The sequence below is a fragment of the Oreochromis aureus genome, linkage group 13 (assembly GCF_013358895.1).
Source record: "Oreochromis aureus strain Israel breed Guangdong linkage group 13, ZZ_aureus, whole genome shotgun sequence".
In the NCBI taxonomy this organism is placed as follows: Eukaryota; Metazoa; Chordata; class Actinopteri; order Cichliformes; family Cichlidae; genus Oreochromis; species Oreochromis aureus.
Window position 1 is genome coordinate 18002363 of NC_052954.1, and position 22837 is coordinate 18025199.

Below are 22837 nucleotides of genomic sequence, written 5' to 3' on the forward strand. Positions count from 1 at the left end.
GGGCGTTGCGAAGTAGCATTTTAATTTATTTTCACCCAAATAAGCTGCAAATAACAGAAACGTTCAGCTAGCTGCTCGATGATCTTGCCCTAAAACTTTTCTATGACAGAAATACAAACTTCACATTCAGCATATAGCAGAAAACACGGTTTGTCACCTTCTCTCAACCTCTTAAGTAATTGTTATGCAAGGGCAAGATGAGGAAAGACACCAAAGGCAACACAATATGTAAAGAACTATCACAAAAACTTTTTTTTTGTCATTCAAAAAGGTAAACTTTCACATATTCCTTATTAATCACACACTAATTCTCACAAATTAGAATATTTAATTTCCAGTTTGCATAAATTACTATTCAAACATAATGATTAAAGATCATATTTCCGGCGGTGTAATTCTACTGCTGATTGGTCAGTTGTCCAGATGAAGATCACCAGCATCCTCCAAAAGGAGAGTAAGCCACCGAGGGTCACTGCTGAAAAGGCTGGCTGCTCACAGACGCCGTATCAAAGCATAACAGCAGGAAGTTGACTGGACAGGGAAAAGGTGCACAAGCAGCAGCCTTGAGAGGATTATCAGGAGAAGTCGATTCAAGAATTTGGGAGAACTTCACAAGAAAAGACCCACATCCGTTACATCAGGTCATTCCTGTCAGAAGCATCTTACATGAGCTAAGGAGAGAAGGAAGTGAACTGCTGCTCATTTCAGATGAAGTACATTTTTTGTCAAGGTACTAGAGACTGGGGGAAGACTGGAGAGGCACAGGTGTTTGAATTCTAGTGTGAACTTTCTGGAGTCTGTGATGATTCGAGGTGCTGGTTATTGGTGGTTGATCCACTGAGTTTTATCAAGTCACAAGTCAACACAGGCATCTATCAGGATATTTTAGAGCTTCATGTTTCCTTTTGCTGAGAGGTTTTATGGAGATACTGATTTCATTTTTGCAGCATGAAGCTTAGCATCTGCCCACAGTGCCAAAATGACTACCAGATGTTTTTCTCCCCATATCATCATTATTATTGTGTTTGATTGGCCAATCAACTCACCTGACCTGAACTACAGAGAGAATTTGTGAGGTATAGTCACAGTGAAGACGAGAAACACCAAGCTGAAAGCTGCTGTCAAAAACACCTCAGCAGTACCACCACTGATGCAGTAACATGTGGTAAAAGACCCCCAACCAGTTATTCTGCATATAAATTAATGCTTTTCAGATTTGGGAGATCATGGGAGAAATATCAGGAAATATTCAAATAATTTGGGACACTGGATTTTTGACTATAACCAGCATAATTAAAAGATGTTTTTAATGTTCACTTTACGTATAATGAATGTAGATAATATGAAAGTTTATCTTCCTGAATTATTACAATAAAAACCTTCAAAATATTCAGATTTTTCAAGATGCACTATTACAAGATTAAAAACAAACCTTTTCCACAGAAATATCCCTATCATAGGTAACATAGAGCATATTTGGACAGCTCGGTAACATTATCATCAATCTTCAATCTGTATGTATAATAAGTATGAGCCTCTCCACTAAATTAGTCTTTTTTTAAATTCTCAGACTGCAACACTGTTTGGGATTTTGTCAGGAGACATGTTGTAGTATGGTAGCTTCTTTCCCTCATTCCTCTTCTTGATGGAGCTGGTTATCTCTGCCAGCTCCGTCCTGAACTTTGCCATGGCATCCTTCACCGGCTTCTCTGTGAAGTGCTCATCAGGATACATTCCCAGGTACAGCTGCAGAAAGAGCGAGACATGATAGGTTATTTAGCCTGGAGGAACGCCACAAGGAAAAAGGAAGAAAAGACAAGTACATTCTGAAGCAGAGGAGAGCATCTTGGGAAATGAGAAATGTACCAAATGTATCAAACTTTTGATTGTTTCGGCTGTGTGTCTGTGCTGAGATGTGAAAGTGTTCGAACTGTTGTCTGTGTGCTTTTCCTACTTCATTCTCTTGGTATTGGCTGAGGGCCCAGACGGCCCCCAGGTGCCAGCTGGAGCGCCCGCGATCAGGAAGGCTCTCAACGATCAAATTCACATTTGCCAGACCTTTCTTGTTGGGTGGGGGTTTCCGCATGGTAGATGGAGCATTGGGGATCCAGGAACACCAGTCATACTACACAATGTACACAAAGATACAGTGTGTGCATTTACCCAAGTGCTGTACAACAGTACAAGTCTGAGAAAATTCTTTCATCTTCTTCTGCTTCCTAATTTTACTTTTAGATTTCATAAGAAAATACTGCACTGCATATTACATGTAGAATTAATAGCTGCATAAAAGGTTTAAGATTTTATATTAAACAGACTCTTTGTAGGCAGACCCCATACAAATACATATATATATATATATATATATATATATATACATATATATGTATATATATATATATATATATATATATATATATATATATATATATATATATATATATATATATATATATATATATATATATATATATATATATATATATATATATATATATATATATATATATATATATATATATATATATATATATATATATATATATATATATATATATATATATATATATATATATATATATATATATATATATATATATGTATATATATATACATATAGTACTGAAAACACATGGATGACCAGAGAATAAAGGGAGGTAAATGTTCAATTACTATGTAAACCTAATTCTCTCAGGATGAAATCACTGCCACATGTCCCCTGACAAAAGCCACATTCACTCACAGATTCATAGCTTTACTGTATCTATCACACACACACACACACACACACACACACACACACACACACACACACACACACACACACACACACACACACACACACACACACACACACACACACACCAGTGATGTGATTTGCAGAAGCCAGGGATCGAGCTGCCGACCTTATGTGACCTTTAGTTCTCTTGGCTGCCACTCTCTTAGGTTAGCGTAATATTAAGCTTAAATATTTTTTATTGATAGATAGAATTATTTCGAACATGCAAATATAACTGAAATAACAAGAGAAAACAAAGACAAAACTTCAAAAAAAAAAAAAACCTACAAAAATCATCACGTTTTCATGAATATATCTATGTCTACAGAATGTGTGTCCTCGAAATGTGTGTGCTTGTTAATGTTGTTGTGTTTATTGGTCTGGGCGTTATTTTTACCAAAAAGAGTAATGACCACTGCTGTAGGAAAAGTAGTCACCACTAGTTTCACCTCAATCAGCTGCAGCAGGAAAACTTTGCTGCTGGTTTTAAATGCACACATTGGTGCTTCAGTAGGAACAAAACACAAAAACATTTTTCTGTATTAATGAAACTTCTGCAGTAGCAAGTGTTTTTTTCTAATATTTCTGATATTTTTTAGTTTAAGTAGGTACTTTTTGACTTAAAAATCTATGAATTTCCACTTATAGACACGCCTCCTTTTACCTGTCCGAAGTTGACAGCTGCATGCTGGGCTGAGGCAGTGAAGATAATAACGGTCAGGTACTCTATCAGCTCCTCGCGTGTCTTCAGGGACTTGGGAAACTCTATGCACGAAAGTGGGAACATAGAATTGACAAATTGAGCTTCAAGCTTTGCAAAACCGCTTTTTTCTTTTGCAAGTCTATCTGTACCCTTGTACAATGCACTCAAAATGGACAAGCGTGGTGAAATGCAGAAGCATTACAGCATCAGGACTCAGGGACTGACACCATCAGACTGCCGTGGCTTCCCTCCTTCACCCTTAAACTATTCATCCATAAGAGAGCAGATTTGAATTTATAATGCTGTCTGTTTCCTGTCATACCTGTCTTCCTGAAAACACCAGACTAGGAGAGCAAGCATCTTTTCTCCTTGAGAAAAAGTCTGAATGGATGGTTGGGTGGTATATTTTGCTTGATGCGGCATTAGCAAAAGAAAACTCACGCAAAACAACGCCTCTACCTACCGCAGTAATCCAGGTCCTGCATACCGAAGCTGCACACATCTTTAACAAAGGCCTGGATTTCTTCATCTCCCTGCACCCTCTCATCGCTTGTGTAATAAATATTCACTACATCAGACACAAACCTGTGGGGAAGAAAACGGATGGATGTCACGTACAGAGGGGAAAAAATGCTGCAACTTCTCTTATTTGAAGCACACACACACACACACACAAGGGTAGAAATCTTCCTACACCTCTCGCTGTTTGTCCTTTCTTACGGCTGCCCTCACTCCCTCATCAATTCTTTCTCAGTGCTCTGTGCTAAAACTTTAAAAAGTCATTCCTCACCTCTTGGTAGCCTCCCACACCTTGTAGCCATCATCCCTGTAGAAGTAGGTCGGCAGTTCCTCCTTACTGTCCACATCACGGGACTTGATCATATCAGGGAAGCACAGAGACCTGAAGGTCAAAGTCTTCACTGCCCTCTGAACCATCTGGACGTGACCGCCTCCGCCTGTTGCATTCGCCTTTATGAGGATGGAGAACATCATCCTCATTTATCCTGAAGCTAATTTAACTTTCATTCTTCAATACGTATGCACTTTTGCTAAATTCCCTACTTCATTATTTCACTATCTATGTTAGTTAGATTTTAGTTTGCTTTTACTTCAAGCGAAGCCTGAATGTTTTGCGAATAAAGGAAGATCCAGTTAAGTTTGTTGTTGAGAGACTGGGTTTGCTTTCAGAGGGGCCTGAAAGCCTTTAAATACCCTAGGAACCACAAATAGACCAGCAGTCTGAGACCAAAGTGCTCTATACAGTACTATGAGATCTCTGAGATAAGATGACGCCTGATTATTCAAGACCTTTTATGTGAAGACAAAGACATTAAATTGAGTTCTGGATTTACCAGGGAGCCAATGAAGAGAAGCCAATATGTGGGAAATATGTTATCTCTTTCTAGCCTTTCTAGGCTTTTCAGGGAGTTTTTAGGACATCATGATAGTAATCAATTACAATAGTGCAGGCTGGAAGTAACAAATGCATGAACTAGTTTTTCAGCATCACTCCAAAACAGGATGTTTCTTATTTTAGAGATGTTGTGCACAAGAAAGCAGTCCTAAATATTTGTATAATATGTGCACTGGTGGACAGAAATGACACCAAGATTCCTCACTGGAGGCCAAAATAATGTCATCCAGATTAAGTATCTGGTTAGAAACTATGTTTCTAAGAGTATAGGGCCAATTACAATGACCCCTGTTTTATCTGAATATAGAGGCAGGAATTTAGAGGTCTTTATATCTTTAAGACTGTCAGGGGCTGGGTCTGTGACCCAGCATTTTGAGTCCATTGTGTGTTTTATTTTCTTATATTATATTGAATATATGCTTAGTTCATGTGTTGTCATTAGTTAGGATTTAGTTGAGTTTTATTCTAGTTTAGGTTTCTATGTCCCCTTCTGTGAGTCTGTTCTTGTCTTCTGTGTTAGTTGGCATGTCTACGTCTTGTCATGTTTACTGTTTATTTTGAAAGTCTTGTTTCCATGTTCCATGTATTTTGTTTTACTTCCCCTGTGGTGTCAGGAGGTTCATCTGTGTCAGCTGTATCCTCATGTATTTCCACTTCTCCTGATCACCTCCTGTGTGTATTTAGTCTGTCTGTTGTCATCCTGTCTTTGTCAGGTCGTCTGTGTATTTTCCCTCCTCAGTACTGTCTCCTCCCGTGTTCTGCATTTGGGTCCATTCCATTAATACACCGGCGTATATCGCCGTGAGAAACACATTCCTGCATTTTACCTAATTAGTGTTTTACCGGTCTCATGAGTAGATAAAGTTGTGTATCATCTGCATAGCAATGAAAATGCATGCTATGCCTTTGAATGATAGTGCCTAAGGAAATAAAATATTATGGTCAGCAGTATCAAACGCTGCACTGAAGTCTAGCTGTGCAAGCACAGAGAGGAGTCCACTGTCAGAGACCATAAAAAGATCATTTGTAATCTTCACTAAAGCTGTTTCTGTGCTGTGATGAGCTCTGAAACCTGACTAAAACTCAAATAAAAAATCACTCTGCAGACGATAAGTTAGTTGTTATAGCCCAGTTAGCTGCAGGCCCATAATTATCCAAGACAGCTGGATCAAGTGACAAATGACAGCTTTGTAAGTAATGGTTTAATTACTACAACCTTAAAAGTCTGAAGTACACAGCCCATTAATAAAGATCAATTGATCATATATGAGTTTGAAGCATTAATTAATGGTAGGACTTCTTTAAGAATTCTTGTATGAATTGGATCTAATAGACACGCCGATGGTTTGGAGAAGGTAATTACTGAAGTTAACTCAGAAAGATCAATCAGAGAGAATGAGTCTAAACAAATATCAATAATATGTTAAGCAGCTGTACGTAATGATGTGTCTGAGAGAAGGTTATGAGTATTTTTTTTTCTTCCTCTAATGGTTAAAATTTAATTTGTGAAGAAATGAATGAATTCATTAACTAGTCATTATTCATTAAGGTTTAAGGAATGAATTTTCACAAACTCGCCTTGTCGAAGATGCCGCACTCACAGATGAGCTGCTCTCGAGCCTTGGTATTGATTGCGATGGTAAAACGAATGTGTGGGATGAGTAGCTGGGAGAAGGATGGACAACCAGTGAACCAAGGAATCAATAAGTCATGACATTTATTAATAAGCTGGAGTTTTACCTTAAATGCAGGGTGAACAGCAGGAAGCTGCCTGAACATGGCAATACCAAACACCTCTGTCATCAGATGTGTCCGGAGCAGGTGTGTGATTGTCTGGTGGTGATGGAAGTCACTGGAGCGGACCCAGATCTTAGCCAGCAGCCAGTCGTACTGACCATCAGTTGGCAGGAAGATGGGGTTGTCTTCACCTGGAACCTGGCCAAGCTGAAAAAGACCAGTGTGGAATGAAAAAGCAAGAGTTTGAGTCAAACTGAAATTTCAGCTGCATAAAGAAATGTTCACCTGTTAAAAACAACGTAACACACAACTGCTGCTGTTGAGCATCTTTTTACCTGTATGGCGATGGGCATGATCTTGTTATGAGCGTTCTTGTATAGCAAACAGATCGGAGCTGCCAGGTACTGCAGTGTGCAGGGATCTGTGGAGTTTGGAGTGATGCCGTCTAGCACCTCGTAGTCTACTATGTAGATGTTACCTGCCTGTAGTGAGAACACCAGTTTATTTTTTGGTTATAAGATTGGGCAAACCTGCAGTCAGCTGAGACTGAAGAAGTCACTTGGATGAGTGACGAAATGTTTCTCCCACTGAAAACGCTACGTCCAGATGAACAGAATCAACTTTTGGAGAACACCAGTTTACATTATGCATTAGTGCAATGGTTCCCAAAGTGGGGGGCGCGCCCCCTTGGACACTGCTAGCATAATGGACAGATTTTTTGACGGGGCTCCCACACGACACTCACTTTTCACTTTTTCACAAAACTAAAACATCACGGCTTCCATGTCTAATTGTCTGTAATGGAGGTGGTGTAAACTGGATCCCATGCCCAGCGAATGCTCGCGATGCAGGGGGAACACATTTTGTCGGTGATACCTACCTTGGTACAACACTGATCCTGCCACAATTCGTTCCCCCGGTTCAAATCACGGACAAACAGTATCCCACAGTTGTTCATGTTTTTAAACCCATGTTGCACAGAGAGACATTTTTTGAAAAATGTATTGACAGCAGCGTTGAATATTCTTACACAGTCAAAAAAAAACTATACGTAAAATAATTACACCATAAAGATGGTTTGTTTTTCTGTTATTTAAAAGAGGTAGTGGTTTATTTTATTGCAACCTGTAATTTATTGCAGTTCACTTTAATTTGTTGAATTGTTTACAAGAGGTTTGAGGTGTGGAATAAACTGCAATGGAGTTTGAAAACAAAATATGGGTGTGTGTGGTTGAAGGATGTGTTTGTCCGGGGGGTGGGGGTGGGGGGGGGGGGATTTTCTTGTAAAATAAAGGGGGGGCTAGCAAAAAAAGTTTGGGAACCACTGCATAAGTGGGAGATTTTAAGAGAGCTGTAGCTGCTGTCAACATGAACCTGACAAATTTTTTCACACTGATAAATCCACTACATTCAAAGAAGCAAGCATAGCCATGTGTACCTCTATTTCCTCCTCCAGGGTGAGCTCCCTCTCCAGGCTGACAGCAACCATCTCATGAGTGACAGGAAACTTGTCAGGGAGCTTCTTGCACTTCCGGATCAGTACAGGGTTGCAACCATTCAGAAACTGGTATCCAAACATGAAGTCCTCTTTCCAGTGTTGCATCACATACTCTGAATATCATATCATATCAGAATCTGAGGATCTCAGAGGAAATATCTAAAATATTTAATGTAATATAAGTATGTATGTTTAATGTAGTGTAGGTGAAGCTGACCTGAAATGGTGTTTTTGATTCTCACAAAGATTTTCTCAAAGTCAGAGAAGTCACTCCAGGAGGACTGGAACATGTGCATGAACTGGTTCACAAACAGGTTCTCTATTCTGGAAAATCACCATCATCATCGTAATCACAAACATTGTCATGCGCAATATTCAAGAAAATCAAAGAATCTGAAATTGGATGTATTTTGGAGCAAAGAATCAAAGAAACACTGCTGTTAAAATAATTTCAGGAAAAGAAAACGAGGTCTGATGATACAGCAATGCTCACTTTTTGACTTCTGTCCCTAAAGCTGCAGCATTTCTGACGAAACAACTGGAGCTCAACATGGATAACTGGATGAGCCACTCTATTCTAATAATATCATGTGTATTTTTGTTCACCCTGCTACGTGATGCAAACAGCTGTGTTTTGGATCTGTTTTGTGTTTGCATCTACTCGCAAGCTCAGACGTCTGCATAAAAGCGCAATGCAAATGTCCCCGGTGATAAACAGACAATGACACCACTGTTTATGTTTTTGTTTTTTTTCCCCGGTTAGCCCTGAGTACAGAAAATAGAAACATATCATCAGGCATCAGCCCATCGTTTGATTATGAATCCTTTGTATTAAAAGGAGGTTAAAACTCCACTGACTCCCTCTGTGCTGTACTGAGGGACTCGTTCACCTTTACAGGCAGTTGTAAGTGGGGCCACTTACGCCTTGCTGTAGTTCAGTATGAAGTCGACTCCTTTCTCACTGTCAAACTGGATGTCCCGGGGCAAATCCTTGTGCCTGTTAGCATCTATACTCATAGGAAAGCCTGGCTGCCACTCTCTCCATCTGTAAAATGCAGCAGTGTTGTTAGAAAACATCCTCATCAGCCTGCCTATACCTCACAATAACAAGCTGGAGATGCAGCGCAAACTTGCCTGTAGGTTTTTCTCCTCCCGTCCAGCTCTTTCTGTCTGTGCTGCTTGACCAGACTGGTTTTATCATCCTGAGGCAGATGTGCTACGAGAGAAAGAAAAAGTGTGGAACTCGTTTTTCCACTGCAGGTTGACAGATGAACAAGATAAAACATGTGATTTGTTTGGCAAACAAACAAACAAGAGATAACTACCTCGTCCATCTCGGAGCACCACTTCCTTGTCATTCACCAGCCAACAAAAGCAGGGGAACTCCAAGTAGTCTCCAGATGGGGTCTTGACAGTGATGTACCTGCAGTACCAGTCGTCTTGTACCCAGTATTTCTTCTTCTCAATCTTCACCAAGACGATGTCACCCAGGTTCTCCCCAACTCTCACCTCATAGGAGTCCACCTGAAACGTGGTCAACAGCTACTGTCAAAAGTGAATGCTGAAAACTGCCAGTTTATTATTAAATGGAAAAAAAAGAAATTTCTAAGCATATAATATAGGAGATTTTTAAGTAAAAAACAAAATAGAAGCATATGCATGTTTGTAGGTGGGTTAAATCCCCCGCTTTTTTTAATATACTAAATCTATAAAAATGCAGATATATATTTTTAACATATTATTTGAACTGAAAATGAAATCTAATCTAAGCAATCTAAGAAATTAGCGAATTTAACATCTATAATATGATGATAAAATAGATTTCAAGAAAATAAGCCAAATTACATTTTAAAAAAGAAGTTCAAGATTCACTTTCTGTAATTTCCCATTGTTTAATTTATACCCATAGATTTACCACAATCAATTGTAACATTAAAACCACCCCCCTAATAGTGCATAACGCCCCCCTACTGCTGCCAAAACAGGTCAGATTAATCAAAGCGCACGGGGCCTCTGGGCTTTTAAAATGGTTGTTTGGCACCGAGGTGTTGGCAGAAGGTGACCTCAGTCCTTTTGTTTTGTACTGGAAGTAATTCTAATTGTGAAAGGTGCTACATCAATAACCTACTGATCATTTCATCGTGTTATAATTGTAATTCAAAACAGAAAAGTTGCTCCGTTTCCGTCACTGCACAGTCAGCTACACTGTCTGCATTCATGCATTTTTCTGCACTTACTTATTAGCCATACAGTTATCAGCTGTTATGGTTATCATCCATAAATATAAACTAAAAAAATTAGTCATGTTCGCAGCAGTTTTACATCACTTACCGCTCCTCTCTCAAAGTCATTGTAAAGAGGCTTGTCCAGGAGCGTTCTCTCGCTGCAGCTCTCCGTGCCCACAAGTGTAATATAGATGTAATCATCAGTCCCCGCAAACCACTGGTTCCCTGTGGCAACTGTAACTGTATAAGAAGGCATGACGACCACACAGGACGTAAAGAACTCCAGCAATGTCCCAACACCGTCTGAAGGTGAAGAAATCCGCAGTAAATCTCTTCTATTATCACCTACGAAAGGTCGAATCTGAGATGTTTAGCAGCCGTTGGTTCCCCTTCTTGCCAAAAGCTTTTCTTCGGTGATGTAAACTTCGCACTTGTTGCTACAACTCCTAAAGACCACAAGCATCAAGATAATGTATAATCATGTGACAGAGGGAGGTGCATGACGAGAACTAATTCTGACCTCCCTGTGATGTGACTGATCGCCACGCTTTGACTTGAAATGAGGTCAGAATATAATATAGCTGTCCTTCCTCTGTTATTGCAGGTGTTTTAGGGCCTACAGACATAAATGTGGACACAAGAAAAGGTGTCTTATTCCAGAAACATATCAAATTAAACTTTCTTCCTTTTAAACTTTCCTTTGTCTGCAAACAAAGGAGTTTTTTTAATATGTATATAAGGGACAGCATCCCTGATTTCTGAATTCCTTTACGAAAACAGAGACTAACACAGCAACCTACATTAAAACACTAACTGTCTTTAACTAATTTGATGTGAAACTGTATCAAAGAACATATGAGTCTCTATCAGGTGTATCTTTTGCATCTGTGTCTCATTTACAAATCAAATCACTAGATGCCATGGGACAACAGTGGATGGTAGTTTTAGTGAAATAAATGCAAATGCATCAGAGAGTCCCCCTGTGCGGTTTTAAAGGGGGGGGAAACTATAACGTCAACATGAAAAAGGAGCTATATGTGCCAAACTCAGAGTGGGAAATGGAATGAAGTCGTTGCTTCGTCACTGACTGGATTCAAAAGTGTGTTTTTCCTCTCGTAAATGATAAAAGCAAGAAGAAAGAAACTCCTGCTCCTCATACTTGGATGGAGTAGTAAGGGACAGCATCTTCAGAAGAAACTTGAAATCAAAGACAAAAATAAAGACACCAGACCTGGTGCTGATTTAAGAAGATGGCATGTAATTATGTCATTCAGACACTGCTTTTAAAAAGCATGGCAAGTAAAACTGAACAAGTACAAAGTCAGAAAATAAAGCTCACAAACAAACAAAACAAGGCATTTTCATTGTTCATTTCTAAAAAAAAAAATTAGATATTCTTTCAACCCCATCTAGCCCGGCAGTGCTTCTCCACATAAACATCTGAACAATAACAATCCATTACCATTGGCAGTGAGCAGTAGGAGCATTGAGTGAGAGGAAAGCTGTTTTCAAAAAACCCAATATGGAAATAAGAGGAACGGTATGAAAAACTATGATGAAAGCATTTGTCCACTCTGGACGAATGACTGCTGAAAGGTCTGTTTCCTGAAAGTAGCTGCAACTTGGTATTAGTCAGTATGTCAGTAAGTCCAACAATGTAGGTGTACTGTATTTGTTTATTGAAATCAGAAGTCACACAGAGGACTTCGTTACCTGCACTTTTACATTTTAAACTTTCGATAAGGAAGAAGTCTGCTTTCCTACATTTTTAGACTTTTTTCCAACACCTTTAGTCACAAGTCTGTGTCTAACGCTGAGTCTTTAGAGCATGTAGGCTGCTCAAAATGTCAGCACATTTCAATATGCTACAACAGTGCTTTCTGACCCCTCAAGTGTGCGTGCCCACAGAATGATTAAAGACCAGTTTGAATCTGTCCACACTTTAAACTGGATCTTCTGGGACTTCAGTGGATTAAGCAATAAATTACTCTATGAACAGACAGCAAATCAGAAAAAAAAAAAAAAGCTATCTTCTGTACAAATTTGCAGCTGAGCTGTCGACGTAAAACAGTGCACCTCTCTAGGAGATATTCAAATGAGACAGAGGTGTATATTGGGGGAAAATCCCTCTGTGATGGGCATGAGCAAACTGTGATAAAGAGTATGTAGACACGGCTTCATTTGAAAGACTCACAAACCCATAATGGTGGAAAGCACCGTTTTAAGAATCTGCCTTTTGCACTTCCCCACTCCATTCATATATACCTACACACAGGCACGTACACTTGTTGCGGCATCAGCTGACTCATGCAGACAAATGTTTAATAAAACATACTAATCACTCTGAAGAAGTGAGACATTGAATGCAGAGGAAGGCAAGAGGCTAAATAAAACTAGGATGCCTGATCAACAATTAAGGATCCTTATTATTGGTGACTTGAAGGCATGTGATGAAAAAGATCAAAACATAATTTTTTCTTCACTAATTAATTCGCTTTTTTTCTCCTCTTGAACAATAAATGTAAACAGCCACAGTGAAACTCCAGTAAAACACAGCATGTATGATTATTATTAGCTGAATGAGTTCTAGTGGTTAAAAGCAAACCCAAGTTCCTTAATCTGTTGTCTTTTGCAAGAAGTTGTTGATTTCATATGAATGTTGCGTGCGGCTCCAACAGTAAACAAAACATATCAGTGCTGCCACCCAGTGGCAACAGGTCGCTAAATCAATAAATACAGCTAGAGTCATTAAGTGCAAATTACTCCTGAGTCCCATCTGGCAATCGTGTCCCTCCACGAAATCAGCCCAGAATCCACATTATATCAAAATCTCAGCATCTCAAAAGATCTGTGTGAACACCAATGATCAACGGTGGACACAATTTTGTCTAATCAAAGACACACTTAACATCTAAGAGCACGTTAGACAGAAGAGCAAGGGTTTTTCAGCATTTGAACATGTACACAGTAACTGCTGTAATTAAGTATTCTGGCAGTAAAATAAGGGATTGTTTCAAAAAAAAAGTCATGTACCACACATGTCACAGCATCTCTAAAAAAAAATATGCACAAAAAATGAGCAAAAACAAACCAAAAAAGGGGGGGGGGCAAAAAAAATGCACAACCTATAGATTTCCTTAAGTTGTGCAGTTTATAATTAAACACTAAGCTTTAAATCTGCAAAATACTTTAACTTATTTTACAATTCCTCTCAATTTTCAGCCAAAGCTACGTTTTACCACATTGAAATAAAATAAAGATATGACAAATAATAAAGATGTCAACACATTCCTATTCTCTGTACAAAAAAAAATAATAATAAAAATATATTCTTTAGAGAGCTTAGTTTGATCATTTTATGCAACTTAAAATCTCTTCACCGGGTCAGAAAATAGAAAACACCACTATAAAAATGCATATCTCAGATCACTGCGCGCTGTGAATGATGCAGCTTTAAAAAGATAAATAATTTTAGGGTTACTGTGGGGCAGGTTACACCCATCTATGAGCATGAAAGAAGAAAAAATAATTTATGAGTTGTTGAATTACCAAAGCAAAAAGTAAGAAGGAACGAAACAGGACAGACATGGAGTGGCTTTTTCATTTCATATACAAATCCCTTCTTCGGTGAGGAAAAGGCAGTTCCTGCATTCAGGAGTTTAAGACATAGTGAGCGACCTTCAGATGAAGGAAGCGTTGAAGTTGGCTGGCATTAAGTCTAGGAGCAAAAAGGCCTTGGTGCAGCCTGAAGGTACAAAAAAAACAGCCACTAGTTCAGGTGGAGGACCTGCTTCATGAACTCATAGGTGGTAAAGGCCACGGCCTGGGAGGGGACACAGCGGATGTAGTTGAGAGAAAGGCCTCGGTACAATCCTTTCTTCACCCCAAACGTATTATACACGTACTTTAGTGTCTTGATCAGTGATCTGTTTAGGTAAAGACAGAATACATAAGTAAATACACAGTTTAGAAGAGAAAAGAAAAACAGTGTTTTTTTTTTAACTCTTTATCCCTTGAAAACAAACTGAGCGGTTTCCTTCATATTTCAGGTGCTCAGGGTGTCCTTGAACTACTTTAATAGTCATCAAACCACATTTTTAATTGATATATACTGAGGTTGTCTTTAAATCATTTAAATCTTTTCCCCATAATCTCCAAAGTTTTTAACCTAAGCAATCTCCCTTAAATAATGTTTGTTTTTTTGAAACACGAAAATTTGCAGTTTTTAATCTTGACCTTTGAGATTGCATAAATCAGCTGTAGTAATAACACAAAAACTTGTCTTTGGTAGTGACCGATGAACTGGAACTTGTGAAAACAAAATTTTTACATAACATTGTAAACAGGACACAGGAAGCGTGAGAAGTGTTTATACTGGCATCTGTGAACTTTACAGCTATGAATGGTATGTTGCTGTAGCTTTATAACTCAGTTACTACTACAGCACTAAAAATGTCAGCCCTTTTTTTCCCCTTTTAATCAATAGTACCATATCTAGACTAAACAGGCACAAAACCTCAGGAATGTTCTCCTTTTTAATCATTAAGTTAACCACACAAAACCAAATGAGGAATCAACCTTTTTAAGCAGTCAATGTACAAACACTACCAAGGAAGTAAAAGACGTAAATGGGAGACAAATGTTATTTATTATGGAGCTCATGTTGCAGAATGCATAAAAACTGAGACTGATATAATCAGATGTGCTTTTAAAAGCAAAGACACACGAATCAAATATTTATTCAGCTTGATGAGCGACTTATGGAAAAAAAAAGGTTAACTTCATCAGCGCTGTGTTGTGTGAGGTGTTTTTCTATTATTACCCTCAGTACAACATTACACCTAAGAACTAATTACCCCTTGATTTCTCTCTGAATGTGTTGCATACACTCACTGGCCACTTTGTCAAGCTCAGCTGTTTAACTGTTTAACTGTTTAACGCAAATCTCTAGTAAGCCAATCAGATGGCAGCAAATTAATGCATTTAGGTATGCAGACATGGTCGAGACAACCTGCCAAAGTTCAATCTGAGCATCAGAAAAAACATGATTTAAGTGATTTTGAAAGTGGCATCGTTGTTAGTGCCAGACGGGTGGGTCTAAATGTTTCTGATCTACTGGGACTTTCCTCACACAACCATCTCTAAGGTTTACAGTGAATGCTCCCAAAAAAGGGAAAATTATCCAGTGAGTGGCAGTTTTCTGTCACAAAGCTGGGATGCAGTGGAAGAGGAGATTTGCATCAATGAATCTGCAGTAGCTGTGTGATGCCATCATTAAACATGGCATTCTTTGCAGAGTGTTTCCAGCAACTTGGTGAATATCTATGAATTAGGGCAGCGCTGAAGGCCTCAAACCCAGGGCTAGCAATAAGTGACCAGTGAGTATAAAATCATGTCACACCACATAAAAAAAATTATACTTTTTTTTCTTGGTTTGTTTTGTTACCACTTTAAAATTAAAACATCTTCTCTTTATACTAGGAAAATAAATATTTAACCATTTGTAACATATAAATGAGTTGAATGTAGCGAACAACAGTGATACTTACACACATTTCTCCGAGTCAGGAAGCACAGAGCCTAACTGCATTCTTCTTCTAGCCACATCCAAAGGGTACCTAGTGAGACGGCATACAGCGTGACACATGAGCCATCAGTCAATCAGTCTAATCAACAGCAAAGCCCTGCTGGGCATCGCAAATTAACCAGCCACTTACGATGCTGTCTGAGCAATAGCCCCCGCAACCCCTCCACAGAGAAGGTTGACATGGGTTTTCAAAATGAGCACATCGGGGTTGTCTGAGGAAGGGCGTCCAAGCAGCTCTGGAAAATGTTTCAAACCCAGGCTTTTCAGGGTCCCGAAGGTGAAGAAAGAGAGACCTAGGAGCATACAATGCAACAGAACCCACACTGGTTATATATGGGGGGGGGATTGCATTTTATGTTGTCCTTCACATACTAGCATCAAAAATATTTCCAAAAATCACCTGCATAAGGCGCCATTCCAATAAGTGTTGGAGTAAGTCCCCTGTAGAAGCCCAAGACGCCTCCCTCCTTTACAAAAAACAAGAAGAAGAAAATATAAAAATGGGTATTGCAGGCAAATTGAGCTGATCTTAAATTAAAGGCTACAATCTTGTGTGAAGAGCATTTAGTTTATTAGACGCTTATTTGATCACTAGCAGATCACCTTAAGGTAGATGGTGTGGAAAGCATTAGCAATTCCAGTGTAGCGATGATCTCCCTTCACCTGGAAGGCCAGCCTGGCTCGGACTACATCCAGAGGGTAAGTGCATATCACTGCAGTCATCCCTGAAAACACACAAAGAACACACTGACTCACAGCGGACTCTTGTATGTGAAACATTTAAACATAGTCAGTAATTAAAGAGAAACAAATAGCAATGATGGTGAGCTTAGAGGACGGCACGTTATCTACGTCAGAGGAGTGCATGACACCCAACTGTCACAGACTAATTCTTATCAGTACCTGCCATAGATCCTGCCATGAGGCGGTGGATGGGTCCAGAGATGCCTATCTGTTTACTTAGCAGCTGTAAAGGGAATATTGACAACATCAGCCTGGGCAGAAAATCAACGAACCAATAAAACAATGCAAAGATGAAACGAATGCTGCGATGCTAATACAGCAGAAAATACACGGACATTAAAGCACACTGGACATTTCTCTAACCAGTCTTCTAGCACGAGGTTTAATCATTTTTATAGCTTTGACCTTTGACAGCAGCACTCCACAATAAAATGCATACCGTACCTTTTTATATTTGTCAAAGGCCATGAACTGGATGGCTCCATAAGGAAATATCCTGACCATCATAGCCCCATTACCCTTGTACAAGCCAAGGATACCTTCTTTTTTTGGCACAGCTCTGAGAGTGGAAATTACTCCTGCAAAGAAAGTCCTAAAGTTTCAATCCTATACAGATGTGTGGAAGCAAACACATGTTAGCTCAATATTATTACTATTATTATTTTACCCAGATGTTTATAATGGGGGTTCTGGGCTTGCAGAAGAATCTTGACCCTGTCCAGAGGAGCAATGGTAGTCTTGGCACAGCATCCTGCTACACCTAAAAACAAAGCAAATGCCATTCAGAAACAGATGAATGGTTGATATTTTCTTTTTATTTATCTACAGTTAACAAGCAAAAGTAATTGCCCTTTTCTTGCACAACAATGTCAATCATTTAACATTTTGTGGCAAGTCAGACACACAGGTAACCTGGCATACATGTGAGTTGCACTAAAGCTACAAAGATGAAATATGCAAATAATGATTAATTTAGCAGGAAAATGCTCATTTTCTTTATACAAACAGTGCTGGAGTGCACTTTAATTGGTACTTTTACAAAGCTGTTAGACTATGTGATGTTAATGCTTTTCTTATTACTCATATATCAGGTGTAAATTTTGAACTATGAAGTGAAAATCTAACTTTTATTTAAAGCAGAAATATAGAGTATTTTCTTGTTGACTAATACACCTGCCAGAGACACACTCTCATTTTAGAGCAGGTCAGATGAGAATTTTTAACCTTTTTTCCCCCTACAATTTATGTAGTTTTATTAGTTTATTGGTCTACAAAGTTCATTTTGTTTTGTTGGTCACATGCAACACTTTGTACTTTGGTGCTAGCAAAAACAAACAGGCAGAGGCACTCACATTGATCGTGACCTTATTAGAATTGCCACTTAACCTAAAACCATGCATGTTTTTGGACTGTGGGAGGAAGTGGGGACCCATGCAAGCTTCATGCATATGGGATTCAAACCCAAGACCTTCTTGCTGTGAGATAACAGTGATAACCACCACCACTATTATCAGTAATAACGATGAATAAATCTGGCTTCATTCATAAAAAATAAATTAAGGCAAAGAAACTGTGAGCCTGGAGACATCACTGCTTGTAAGCCGATGTGTCAGACCCTACCTCCAGCCACAAAAGAGCGGAGCCAGTGGTAGTCCCCCTTGGAAGGGGTGCTGCTCATGGTGGGGCGTGTGGAGACCGCAGCCTCCGATGTCATCCTCCCTGTTCAGTGATCTGCCAAATCCATGACTTTACGGGTTCGGTAAAAACACTGCAAAGGCAAATGAGATTGTGAGCATGTAGGTGTCGTTTTAAAGTATTGCTTAAAATATACAAAATTGGGCCCATAAGCAAAGCCAGCTGTCCTTTTTGAATGGCCAAATGGAGGTTGTGTAAGGTTAGTCACTGAGACATTGCTCCACTGTCAAGGTTAGTAGTCACAAGTAGCAGGGAGCTAAGAGACGACAGCACCCATGGACGTCTTAAAAACCATACTCACAGTATAATCAGAACTATTAATAAGTCCGAAGAAGGAAATAAAGTCAACAAATATTTTGTTCCTTCGCCGAGTCGCCTCCTTCTCTCGTTTCTCTCATTCCTCTGGATGCTACTGGCTTTTATCGAGCCCACACTTCGTCGGTCAGCCGAAAGGCTGAAAGTCACGTTTAAATGCCGCAAATGCGGATCGATATGAGGCTTTGACAAGGGTAAGCACGCTCATGCCCTTCGCCCACAGACGACTGACAGCTTCAGCACAAAAAAAGTCGCGCAATAATGACGCAGAGCGACGTCGCAACTATGACGTTAGAGGATAGTTGTTTTTTTATATAACTTTATGAATATCTTTGATATCGACGTGAGATTTATATCGCAAAGTAAAACGTCACCGGTGAGACTAAATTTGCCTTAAAATTATTAGAAATATTCTAAAATATTACCCAGCGTGTTTCTTTGATTATTAACGAAGGAAAATGAAGAAAACACGACTAATTAATTAACTAATTAATATTTAGCTAAGTACCCATTAGCGACCACGCCGCATGCTAACACCGTGACTGTAATACTGAAATACAGGCGGCTGGTTGAAGCGAAACGGAGTGTGCTCCACTCCAGGTTTTCCCCCGCTCCCTTCAAGCAGACGACGAGTTTTTTAGCCAGCGGAGTGACTGTAGCCTGCTTGCGTCTGGTGGAGGGAGTGTGAGCGGGGCTGCCCTGAATGGATAGACATAAGAGGGATTTACATTTTAACGGGTGTCGTGCTCCCAAAGGCTACACGAAGCACGCCGAAAACCAGCCATTCCCCGTCGCTGCGTATTCACGCCGTCGGTGCTCCTTCCCGTATCATGTCCATGTGTCATCGTGTGGAGAGGATTGAACTTACCAGCGCTCTATATTTGCCGAGGAGGGAAACCAATACAAGGTCTCGCTGTCTCGCTGGAGCGGGGTATTATTAGCAGTTCAGACAGTGCAACTGTCTCTCTCGCTCTCTCTCTCTTTCTGTGGTATGTAGAGCATTTCAGCCGTAAACGTGTAAATACAACCACACCGGCGACAGAACAGGCTTCGCGAAAGTGAGCCTTTTTCCGGTTTTCTTATCACCTCTGTGATTTTAATGACAGCGGTCAAGTGTAAAACAGTAATTGAAAGCGACGCTGAAGGCGCTTTTTTTTCTTCCACGGTAATAACCCCCTCTTCCGTCAGTCAGAAAGACGAAAACAGGATCCGACCTCCGGCCAGAGCCCTGTGCTCTTCAACGTGTCTGCCCTTTAAACTGTTAAGGCGCTGTGGAAGCTATAGTTTTTGTATATAGCTGGTTTGTTTTTAAGATACTCAAAATATTTTATTATATTGACGTCAACCTATCTGACTCGTCCTTGTACCCCATGGTTGGAAAAGCTGTCGTTTCCTGTAGTTATTACACTGTTATAGTCATGTGCTGTTTGAGTGCATGAACAGTTTGTTATTATTACACTGAAAACGCACAATTGTGACATTTGTTTTCCCTTTTTTTAGGTCATGCACCGCAATAGCAAAATCAGGGTAGCATCATAGTTTGCATTCAAAATACAGAAGAGGAGGATTTTTTTTTAAGAAAGAAAAATTGTGTGCTAAGCAAAAGATAAACATTCACCTGGCTCCCATGCTGGCTGCCAGAAATCCTCCCCTTCATACCCTCAGCCATGCCTGCTACTACCAGACCCACCAGGATACAGACATCTACTCAGAGGAAGAACACCCAGAAAGCGATCCGCACCAAGAGGCAAACTTGCAGTTCAAATAAAACCAGAGGAAGAGCTGCACAGAGGACCCAGAAAACATCCAGAGAACCCAGAAGTTCAAAAACCAGGGCCCAAGCACAGTCAGGCCAAAGTCCCCATGGAAGAGAGGTTAGCAGACCTGCTGCTCAAGGTCCCAGGAGGTCCCCCAGCAGAGTGAACCATTCCCTAAATGTAACAGGATCTGCAAGGCTTAGACGGGCGAGCAATCCGCCTGACCACTGTGGCAAGTTACAAGACCCCCTGGGGCGAAGGAAGTCCCAGCGGGGTACACAAGTGTCTGTTACTCCCTGCCAGCCTCCTAAACCTTGCAGTAGAGGGAAGTACAGCAGGGGGAGCACTAGGAGAAGATCAGCACCCCAGCACGGAAACAAAAGAAACCAGCGACCGAGTACCAGAATCAACGATTCAACTCCTGATGAGGAAGCTGAGAAACTGGAAAATTGTGATGACGAGGAAGTTGGTCCAAAAACGGAGGTTGAGACTCCTGAAAATGTCAAAGACCAGGGTCTCGGAGTCAACGGTGCTAAAGAGGACAGCGTTTTTAAAGCTGATTCACCACTGTGTAATAACACACTGGAAGACTGTGTGCAGAACAGCTGTGATGGTCCTATAACCCAGCAAGAGAAAATTACTGACAGCCATAAGAGTATAGGTGATCTGAAGAGTGTCTCTGGAGCCCCAGAGGGTGATGATGCTGATGGACAAATAAAACTCTGCAGTGAAAGGAGTAAAGAAGCACCTCCTGAGTCTTCAGAGTCAACCACTGCAGTTTCAGGGGAGGTGCAGGGCAGCTGTGAAGGAAATGACACTTCAGCTATCCGTGGAAAAAAGTTTGATCATCCTGCCAGCGATGGTAAGGAAGATAATGTGTGTACTGCACAGCAAGAGCAAAACAACATCCTGATATTGCAAGATAAAACAACAGATGAAAGAGTCACACCTGATGATGAGAGAAGAGAGGAGATAAATCATGAGAGGAAAGAGAGTATAGAAGCAACAAAGACAGTTCAGAGGCAAAAAGAGACAGTGGGAGAGATGGAGGACATCACTTGGAAGTTGGGTAATTGTGAGAATAAAGATGGAGGAAAGAAACAGAAGGAGAATGATGTTTCCATCATTCCTGCTCACCCCCAAACCGGCACTCCAGCCTGTCAAACCCCAGATCCACCTCATTCTAACAAGGGACTGACAGCACAGTCAGAATCACCTTCTTGTGTGCTACTGGTCTCCAACACAGCTACCTCAAATCCCACCAAAGCCCCTTCCACCTCAGAGTCACTTGGCAAAGTTCTGAGTAAGATAGATATTCAACCTGCCACTCATGGTGCTAAACCTCAATCTCCAGGGTGCTCAGTTGTGACTGAAGCAGCCCTGATGGTGCAGGCGGTTGTAGTGAAAAGAAATATGCCAGTTATTATCCGTACAGACTCCCTCAAACTTAGCAATATGAGGGATTCCTGCCACGGGGAACCACACCAGCCACAGAGCCAAGAGGTCCTTCCTAATCAAGGAGAAAGTCTAGCTTGCACACCAGCAGAGTCACAAACCAAAGATAGTGAATCCATTCAAGAGCCACTGGAGCACAAGAGCCAGAAAGCTGTACCTTTGGGGTCCTCAGCACTACTTTCCCAGCTGGCTGCCCCTTCAACCGAGTTAGAACTAAACCTCAGCGAGGTTCAGGTAGCAATGCCAGAGCAGGATTCGGTGCCAAAGATCTCGACTCCCTCTCTGGACAGCAGCTCCACCTTCTCCTGCAGCTCAGAGAGCACTCGATCCTCTTTTTCTTTTGAGACGGAATCAGAGGCCGGGTACGGAGAGCCCAGCTTATCTGTTCAGCCCGGATCCTGGGCGCAAGAGGGGGCCTGCTCGCTCGCCTGGACCGCTTCAAAACTGCAGAGGAAGGAGGGGAAAAAGCGGCGCAGGTGTGGGAAATGCGAGCCGTGCCTCAGGAAGATCAACTGCGGCCAGTGCAGCTGCTGCCTCAACCGCAGGACCGGTCACCAAATCTGTAAACTGAGGAAATGTGTGGAACTGAAGAGGAGAAGACCTTCATCTCCACACACTCACTCTGCTGCACAGGTGAGGCCTACTGCCTCTGTTTTTTATTACATTTGATAGCAACTCAGACATTGCTCAGCATGTAAGGTAAATTTAGAGAATGATTTGAGTTTGAATATACAGCTGGTCTGAATCATCTGAGAAAACTGTGGTTGCTGTTGTCTGACTGCATTGCTTTTGATCTCTGAGGTTTCCCAGCCGCCAGCTAGCAAATAGCAATGATCATGAGTTGACTTAGACCAGACAGTTGAAACAAAAAGTTTCACTTTCCTATTGTGAATTCTCTCTGTGGGTTTCAACAGATGCCACTTGCTGA

At 40.5% G+C, this 22837-nt stretch overlaps 3 protein-coding genes across 6 annotated transcripts in view; 1 reads left to right on the forward strand and 2 right to left on the reverse strand.

The window, feature by feature from the left end:
• Position 1: 1 nt before the first annotated feature.
• alox5a (arachidonate 5-lipoxygenase a) lies at positions 2–10791 on the reverse strand. The gene is made up of 14 exons (XM_031735213.2): positions 10463–10791; positions 9457–9655; positions 9266–9347; positions 9054–9176; positions 8349–8455; positions 8072–8244; positions 6969–7115; positions 6637–6840; positions 6475–6561; positions 4273–4451; positions 3946–4067; positions 3444–3544; positions 1955–2125; positions 2–1746 (listed from the first exon to the last, which is right to left on the reverse strand). Exons 1-14 carry the CDS (start codon positions 10610–10612, stop codon positions 1567–1569), a joined length of 2025 nt encoding a protein of 674 aa, XP_031591073.1. The 5' UTR covers positions 10613–10791; the 3' UTR covers positions 2–1566.
• An 803-nt stretch (positions 10792–11594) lies between these two features.
• slc25a16 (solute carrier family 25 member 16) lies at positions 11595–19669 on the reverse strand. Of its 2 annotated transcripts, none has more exons than XM_031735224.2 (10): positions 18684–18940; positions 18308–18455; positions 17355–17447; positions 17132–17265; positions 16847–16910; positions 16547–16668; positions 16344–16410; positions 16074–16236; positions 15906–15974; positions 11595–14282 (listed from the first exon to the last, which is right to left on the reverse strand). In XM_031735224.2, the coding sequence occupies exons 2-10, from the start codon at positions 18399–18401 to the stop codon at positions 14126–14128; spliced, it is 963 nt and encodes a 320-aa protein (XP_031591084.1). In that variant the 5' UTR covers positions 18402–18455; positions 18684–18940; the 3' UTR covers positions 11595–14125. The 2 variants fall into 2 exon arrangements, with proteins under 2 accessions (XP_031591084.1, XP_039477305.1); XM_039621371.1 differs by lacking the exon at positions 18684–18940 and adding an exon at positions 19566–19669 and having other exon boundaries at positions 14126–14282.
• Positions 19025–22837, forward strand: part of tet1 (tet methylcytosine dioxygenase 1) — a 36642-nt gene continuing 32829 nt past the window's right edge. Inside the window, exons 1-2 of one of the 3 annotated variants that reach the window (XM_039621370.1) lie at positions 19025–19073; positions 20198–22542. In XM_039621370.1, coding sequence (XP_039477304.1) covers positions 20365–22542 — 2178 coding nt within the window. In that variant the 5' untranslated portion in view covers positions 19025–19073; positions 20198–20364. Of the gene's footprint in view, positions 19074–19097; positions 19687–20197; positions 22543–22837 lie in introns of those variants that run through there. The other 2 variants (XM_039621369.1, XM_031735241.2) reach the window with 2 other exon arrangements.

Bases quoted from the DNA above. Each gene is read 5' to 3' on its own strand.
- alox5a (XM_031735213.2), bottom strand. From the start codon at position 10,612: ATGCCTTCTTATACAGTTACAGTTGCCACAGGGAACCAGTGGTTTGCG. The intron at 9,656-10,462 runs GTAAGTGATGTA...ACCACGTTTCAG, and splicing joins ATGACTTTGAGAGAGGAGCG to GTGGACTCCTATGAGGTGAG. The intron at 2,126-3,443 runs GTAAAAGGAGGC...TACATTGTGTAG, and splicing joins CAGCTGTCAACTTCGGACAG to TATGACTGGTGTTCCTGGAT.
- slc25a16 (XM_031735224.2), bottom strand. From the start codon at position 18,401: ATGACATCGGAGGCTGCGGTCTCCACACGCCCCACCATGAGCAGCACC. The intron at 16,237-16,343 runs GTGATTTTTGGA...GTATGCTCCTAG, and splicing joins TGGAATGGCGCCTTATGCAG to GTCTCTCTTTCTTCACCTTC. The intron at 15,975-16,073 runs GTAAGTGGCTGG...CCGTCTCACTAG, and splicing joins GCTATTGCTCAGACAGCATC to GTACCCTTTGGATGTGGCTA.